Below are 8,517 nucleotides of genomic sequence, written 5' to 3'. Positions count from 1 at the left end.
AAATTATTGTAGTGTAATGTAATTCGCCAACTTCTTACCCCGCCCGATTATCCTTCGGATTTTCTAGACAATGTATTTGACCAGGAGAAGTGGGAAATTACTGATGCTGCAGAGATTCCCGTTACTCGAAACAGGTTTCATTTTTTTTTCGCAGGTCTTGAAATGTTTTGTTTACCTGTTCCATTATATAAATTTCGACCGAATTCATTTTTTTATTTTCCAGGAACGACTCCGCCCTTCGCGTGTTGGATTGGATGGGTATGGAACATAAGTTTACTGTCAATATCCCTCCAAATGTTAGTAACTATAGATGAAGCTTACCGTTATTAAATTTGTAATAGTTCACTTATGGTGGTGACTAATTTTCAATATTGTATACCTAGATAAATGAACGGGCAGTTAGGATGCGACTCGCAACTGAAATGTTCAGAGGTAAGCACAACGAGCTTTGGACTGCACAATTGATGAATGATACAAAAATATTCTTTGCTCAACTACACAAGGTCTAACAAAGTTGTCTTCGTATACGATGATCCGTATGTTACGTGGATCTGTGGCAAATGTGGTCATTTTGATTTTTTGTATACTTAAATTACTTTGACATGCTTAATGTAATGAATGGGGACCGTTTGTGCGCTATGGTATTAATAGAAGTCCTATACGGATTCCTTACCTTATTTTATATCTAAATCTCTGTTGTGCTTCAAATTATGGGGACCCAATTTATATCCAAATTTTTTTCCTATAAAAAATCTTATGTGCATATCGGAAAAAAATTTGACTTGGATTTTAGAATCAACTATGGCAGCTGAGATGTCTACATCTTGATAATTGAACCTTTTTTGTAAGAAAAACCGGGACAAATTACACAAACGAATAAAACTTATATTTCTTAGAAAAAAATAAGTTCCCACAAAATAAATTATACAAATTATATAAACGAATAAAACTAATACTCCCTCCGTTCCAATTTGATTGTTGTTTTAGCTTTTCCTAGAAATTCCAAAATGATTGTTGTTTTATATATTCAATGCATTTTTTCCCATTTTCTTCCCTCTATACCCTTGTTGAATAATTAATTCAAAGTTTCTCAATAAACCAACCTACCAACTAAATTAACTATCCCCACTATCTCCATTAATTACTCTCCCTATTTACGAAAATGTAAGCCATTATTCTGGTCAAGTTTCTCTCTTGTAGTAGTAACTCAAATTTTGAATTCACATTCTCTCTCTTATATTTTCAATGGAGAAAATGTGAAATTAGTAGTGTGAGTGTGGAAAATGAGAAAGAAATGATTGACATTAATGAAAATAAATAGGGGTATTTTTGTGAAAATATTAATCTAATAATTAGCTCTTAAACTGTATGCAAATGCTAAAACAACAATCAAATTGGAACGGAGGGAGTATTTCTTACGCCCTCCGGTCCTATTTATAAGCAATAAAAAAAAATTCACAGAGTTTAATAAATATAGTAAAACTAGATAAAATGCATTAAATTTGTCTTGAATCAAAATAAACTTCCAAAATTACCCTTTGTTATTCGTGTTGGAAAGTGGGAAAGAGAGAGAATCATTAATGAGACACATTCTACAAGTTAGAATTAATAAGGGCATCATTGGAAAAAAAATAATTAATATAGCTCAAACTTTCATTTGGTTCTTATAAAAAGAACCAAGGTTTTTCTTCTCTTTCATGCTTATAAATAGGACCGGAGGGAGTAGTATAAAATAAGGTCGCATTAAATAAACTTTTTTTTTGGTACACGATAAAATAAAATATGTTTAATTTAAATAATTTTTTTTCTTTTTATTAGAACAATCATCTTAATTCCTATGGAATGTGATCACGCAATTGTTGCTTGTAATTTTCCAATATATTTCTGCATTGGAAATATATATCTTTGCATTAGAGATTATTATTTGACTCAATTTTAAAATTTTGTTTCTTTCTTAAAAAAATGACCAAACTAAATTGATAAATGGTTTCTAAAAAAACAACAGAGGAGTACAAAGTACAAACTGTCGATTAGAAGTTATTTTTGATAAGAATGTTACAAAAAATAAAAACTATTAATCACACTTGCGGTGCCCATTATAAACCCACACCCCGTTCATTGATCACGCACGGGGCCCGATGTGTCCTTATCTATTTGCCCATTTACCTTTCTTTTCTGATCACATTTTGAGTTTCTAGAATGAGATGTGACAATAGGTAAGTAATGTGTAGTCAGATCAACTCTATCACACCTATTTTATGTCTTTCAAACGTCGAGATCTTCAATATCTAATAAGATTATGCGAATATTGTATGTACACAAATTGCTTATCTAAAGCCTTTACGCACTTCGGAAAGCGGTGTTGCACATGGGTCGACAAGACCTTTACGGCACCCATCACACTTATGGATCACGTCCTTATTTACCTTTATGTCACCTTGAAATGGAAATTTTCTATATTTTTAAAATAGGGTACGTATGTTGCATACTTGCATATGATATTTTTGTAAGGTTTTGTCTAAACCACTCTAGGTAAATATTGGATAAAATTACAATAGTTTAAGTCATAGAAAAATAAAATGGAAATTTAGGTTTATAACACGTGTTTAAATATTATTGGATCACCTAAAACTAGAATTCCCTATCTTGTTTGAATTACGTACCTAAATTCCAATGCCTAAGACAACATATTTTTTTTTTTTTGTAAATCAGGAAGATATATTGCAAAATTAATGTTTTTGGCCAAAGTTTTGTTAGTGTGTTCAAGTTGCTCTCTCAATTTTAACCCACGTGTGATAAACACCAACGATTTCCCAAGATTGATCAGCACATGTTGGTGATTGAACCCAGAAAATGTAGAAGTATTATTGATGAAGAACCCTAATCCCAAATTGGGAATTAGGGGAAAGATACATGAGAGAGATGCCAAACACCCTCTCTAACCCTTAAATAAGCAACTTATTGAGTTTGATAAAGTCATTGACAATTTACAATTCAGGTCTTGGGTTTGGTTTCGTGGAAAATTCAAAGATTTTGGATGCTCCTTCTATGAATGGGAAATTCATCCTTCTTTATATCTGTCTTTGTTATAATTCCTTGGATACATTCTTGGCTGTTTGTTGATCACAGGGAGCTCTCGATTGATCTTTATATTGCTTGATTTGCTTCTGGACCTTGCACATACATTACTTTTGAGACCTGGTTTAGGACTGCTTTGTAGATACTTTGATAGTTCTTACTGGGATTAGGATTGCTTAGTAACTGTTTTTCTTTCCTGTTTCCTGTTTTTGTGTTCCTCTTGTTTCTCCTGGTTTGAAGTATACATAGTACTTCCCTTAATAATATTGTTTGGCTGATAAAAAAAAAATCTAATGATGTTCTGCATTTCGTCATTACATTACATCAAAAGACTTCATAATAGACTTAGCCTACATAACGTAAAGAAAAGACCCAACACTTACATAACTTACCTATTTTGTTTGAATCCTTTTGGAATCAAACTTTCAACTTAGGAAGATGAAAAAACAACTTTTTTCATCTTAAATCAACACCCGTAGGTTTCAAGTTATTTATTTCAACAAGTAAATATAAAATGTAGAAGTATAAAGTATTATTCATGAAGAACCCTAATCCAAAATTGGGAATTAGGGGAAAGATACATGAGAGAGATGCCAAACACCCTCTCTAATGATGTTCTGCATTTCGTCATTACATTACATCAAAAGACTTCATAATAGACTTAGCCTACATAACGTAAGGAAAAGACTCAACACTTACATTTACATAACATATCTATTTTGTTTGAATCCTTTAGTAATCAAACTTTCAACTTACGAATTCAAAAAACAACTTTTTTCATCTTAAATCGACACCCGTAGGTTTTGTTAGGTTTACTGATAGTCATATTTGTACTCATAAATCGTATTTGTCGTGGTACCTTGGCATCAAATGGTACAATAATTCTGTTCGGCAATACTAACAAGAAGATAAACATGAGTTCAAAATTGAAGCAAACATTTGGTACATCAATCCTCTTCCTCAAACAAACGTAAAAGATAAACAAGGGCTGAGATGTTTTCATGGATAGGATTTAACGCATTAAAGAGAGGAATAAAAACAAAAACAAGCAATAATAATGCAACAATGTCAAAATATATTCATATGTTATAAGGTTATCTTCTAATCAAGTTGTTTGCAAGAAACTCTTTAAAGGAAGACGAATGACCACGATGGACAATCCGAAATGTACTGGAGTACGGAACCAAGATCACATTTGTCCTGGATTCATTTATCCCAACTTGACAAAATTTCCACGGATAAGGGCCGTTTATGTTGTAAGCATAAATTTTATCTCTGGTGGCAAAGATTAAGCAGTCTCCATTGACAACAGTGTAGTGATTTCTTATGGGTTCCACGTACATAGAGAAGAGAGAAAAACTTTCACCAGACAGCCCTAGTTCATCCTTGGTAATATGAAGAATTTGAACCCAAGTAGCAATTACAGAAGTCGAGTCTGCACAAGTCCACACAGAGAACGAAGAGTTGATAAACCTTACGAGACATAGACACTCTCTCGAAGTCCATCTAGATCCCCATGTGTAAACCCCAAACTTCCCGTCGAAGGGTTCCTGGAGAACCTCAATTGGAAGGTCCAACAGGACAGATGTATGATCATGGAGTGAGTAGGCCACTACGTATGGCAAATAGAAGCGATCGGATCCGAAGAAGCTGTATTCATAATTATCAGACATAAAATATAGCCAATTATTAACAATTGCTGGTTGACCAAGAATGACATTACGGTCGCCCAAACCCATGTTTGGGTTAATTACTTGTCAGTAGTCCCCTACAGGGTTGTACTCCTTTAAGACATAATAGTGTTTGAAAATCGAAGGGCCTCGGATCATTGAAAGCAAGCGGTAGTCATTGGCAGTCGGAGTCGAAGATGGGATGATAATTATATTGAGAGTACCTTCAACATAGTAATTAGGGCACGGTGTGGTGAGGGGAGTCCACGAACTGGTTACAGGATTACAGATGAAATAACTGAATGGGTTTTTCCGCCTACAACGAACCACAACTAATCCATTCCACGATGAAATGATCTGGCCAGACTGTTCAATGAAATCCAAAAAGTCCTTTGGAACGCCATCAGAAGGCCCGTTGTGTAATAAATGAAGTAGGTGGATCCCTGAATCATATATTATGTGAGAGCCCGGAGACGTGAAGATATGCTGATCCCCAAGTGACAGCATATGACTTGCTTGTTCTGCACAAAATTTGGGGTTCGTGGTGTAGTCGAATAGTTTCCCTACACACTTAAACCTACATACAATGAAGGCCGGGAAAAGCTTGAACACGTTGGCCAGTTCATCAACCCAGGAGGTCATGCCTGGACTGAGCGGAACACAAAAGGAATACGATTTCAACAGGAGACGAAAATAAGAGGGATGAAGAACTATAGAAACGAGAGCAGAGTAGCAAAATTTTGATTGTCACAGGAATGTTTCAATAGGTGGTATGAACCAAAAACGAATAGCAAACGAACTAGATATAAACGCATGAGATAAATGTGCTAGTGTGATATGATCCGCAACATGCAACATTTATCATAAGGAAATATTACTCTTATCATAAAATACTTTGTACCTTTTTTTATTACAAGAATAAAGTTTGGCCGACTAAGCATAGTAGTGGTGGAAAGGGGTGGAAGAAAAGATAGATAGGAAGAAAATAGAGAAAAAACTAAAATTTGATAAATGATTTTATTATTAAAGAATAGATAAATAAATAGAAAATAAGGATGAAAAAAGTGTGATGTGTTGGTGTATCATAAATCTTAATACAAGAAAGTAATGTTTTGACTCGTGCCTTGTTTGCTCGTAGCTTCTTGTTTTACCTGTGTGTCTGTTGTCCCCTTTTTGCCCCAAATCTTGTTATTCTCTTTGTATTATGGTGGCACACCTTGTGGCTTTCAATAATATAATTGCTTATCAAATTAAAAATACAAGTATTGGCTTACAAAAAATGCCAGAACTGTTTAGTTGGACGTGAACGACCATTTTCTCCAAACGTATGTGTAATTTAGTTGGCAGGATTGCACGAGCTGAGTGTTATAACGCATGTTGTTGTTCACACATACTAGTGTTATGGACTTTTATATTAAATTCAATTATGGTTACTTGAGAGCAGGATTGCTTGAGAGTGTTATAATGCATGTTGTTGTTCACTCATACTAGTGTTATTTACTCTCATATTAAATTCAATTAAGGTTACTTGAGCATGAATGTACGATAATGTGATCATATGTGAAGACTTTGAACATTACTATGACCTTAGGAAACGTGTATTTCTAATAGATTTCAGTAACCACAATTACCTTTATTAAATTGGATAGTCAACATTTCATCTTTGACTATTCATGATACTAATGGTAATTATTTACTCTAATGTTTAGGGTTTAGGGATATATTACTTATATGACACATCTCATGTTGTTGAATTATAAGTTTTTATGTCATTCAAATACAAACATTGTTCATTCCCAAAACCGGATACCAATACATTCGATAGTTTAGTGTGGTATATTAAAGAATAACTAGGTTATGAGATTTTTCACTTACAATAAGAGGCTAACTTTACAGTCATTTGTTTTCAAAATTAGCCAAAGGGGTTAAGATTAATTATGCATGTGATTAGACAAAAAATAATCTTGACCCTAAAATTTATTACACATTAGTTTATCCTTCCTATGATTTTATCCCAAGTCGTAAACTCAACCTACTTATTTTATCTTTTCATCCTTTTATTATTACCGGAACACTGTAGCCCTGCCGCAAAGGAATAGTAGCCGTGCCGTTGAAATACCGTTACCATGGCTACGATCTCAAGCGTTAAATTTTAAATTATTATATTTACTAACTACACCACCAAAAAAGTCAGTTCAAAAGTGAAACACTGCAGATGAAACTACAATAATGCAAACGTGCATCATGACCACACGTGCCGCGCTTGCTGTTGTGTATTTCGAAGGGTGCCCGGAAAGGTTATGTATGTCGTAGTAAGCGCGTGACCATATAGATGTAACTCGCTCACAGTGCCTGACGCAAGTTGACCTCGATAACTGCGTCTGACGTACCGCAAGAATTTAATTACCGAGAAGAACAATACGTGACTACGTGTGATACGATTAGCTCACCCCCGTCGGCTGAAGTAAATCTGAATTGGATTAGCTTGAAAAGGATAAAGTTGATTTTGACCCATGAAGGAGATGGGTGCCGTGAAGTGTATAAAGCTGTTTTGTTGACATAAAGGAGAATTGGTTGAAAGCTTCGTCTGACATAAAGCAAAAGATCATGATTAGTTACGGCTACCTATGTCACTTGATCATCAACTAGCCTCGGGTTTCATTCTATTCAAGCTATATAAAAAAAAATCAGATGTTAAAATATAATTATTTTTCGTTGTCGCGCAGACGCGCACCTATTACAACCTGTCTCCCTCACAGCACTACACCTCACCATAACATGACTGACCTAATGTGGACCACTTTTAGTGGTCTAATTTTAGAGCACTTTTTTTAACCTCCTATAATTGGTAAATACATTTTTTTTGAATAAATTTAATATATGACAAATTTTTAAACATATTTTTTTTTTAAAGAATGTGTTGACGTACTATACCCGGTTAAAGTATGAGGTATAAAATTACACTACCTAAAAATGGTGAATATTAGAAAGAAAATTTTTGTATGGAGGATATGTTTCCCACGTTATACTGAAAGTGCATGAGTTTTTCAATTAATGTCATAATTTAAGTTAAACACAATTATTATAAATGAGTTATATGAAGAAAACAAATATAAGTCATTGGTCAGCTATTTGAATACAATATGAAATGAGGCATATATGAGAAATAATGAGAAAAAAATGTTTAGAATGTATTAAAAACAATAAATAGGGAACCAAAAAAAAGTTTAAACTAGATGTGCTTTGAAACGGATGTAGCAGGTGTTTACCTTGTCAAAGAATAATTATTCTTTCACACCTCATTTTTTAGGTGGAAAGAGGTGGAGGAGGAGAGAGATAGGAAGAAAAGAAAAAGTATGAGAGAGAAAGTATAAGATGTGATAGATCATAAGAGGAGAGAGATAGAAATACAAATAAAAATAGGTAAAAATGAAGTGGAGAAAAAATGAGGTGTGTACATATCATTGTTGCCTTGTCAAAACATAAACTTGTTTCAAGTAGTCGCATAGATATGGCACAGGAAAGTAATGTTAACCCATTGGGAGTCCCTTTTCCGATCCGGTTTTATAGCTATTGGATAAATCAAATCTTATGAGGTGACAAATTGGTAGAGCTGCAAGTCAATCACGTTCATGTCATTGGCTTCATTTAGGAAAGTCTCCTTCTGTTCATGCAGTGTGTAAATTATTACTCACTCTGTTTAAAGAGTTGATTAATTAACAAATATTTGATTGAAATACCAGGCAATTCCTCTAGTACAAGCAAAAAG

The 8,517-nt window shown here is 33.9% G+C and overlaps 1 protein-coding gene across 1 annotated transcript; it reads right to left on the bottom strand.

Annotated features, from left to right (window-relative positions):
* Positions 1–4,172: 4,172 nt before the first annotated feature.
* On the bottom strand, positions 4,173–4,817 carry LOC130719593 (uncharacterized). Its single transcript, XM_057570211.1, has one exon. The coding sequence runs from the start codon at positions 4,815–4,817 to the stop codon at positions 4,173–4,175; it is 645 nt and encodes a 214-aa protein (XP_057426194.1).
* Between the last annotated feature and the right edge of the window lie 3,700 nt (positions 4,818–8,517).

The sequence above is a fragment of the Lotus japonicus genome, chromosome 5, assembly GCF_012489685.1.
Source record: "Lotus japonicus ecotype B-129 chromosome 5, LjGifu_v1.2".
NCBI classification, from domain to species: domain Eukaryota; kingdom Viridiplantae; phylum Streptophyta; class Magnoliopsida; order Fabales; family Fabaceae; genus Lotus; species Lotus japonicus.
This window is presented reverse-complemented; position numbering and strand designations above follow the sequence as displayed.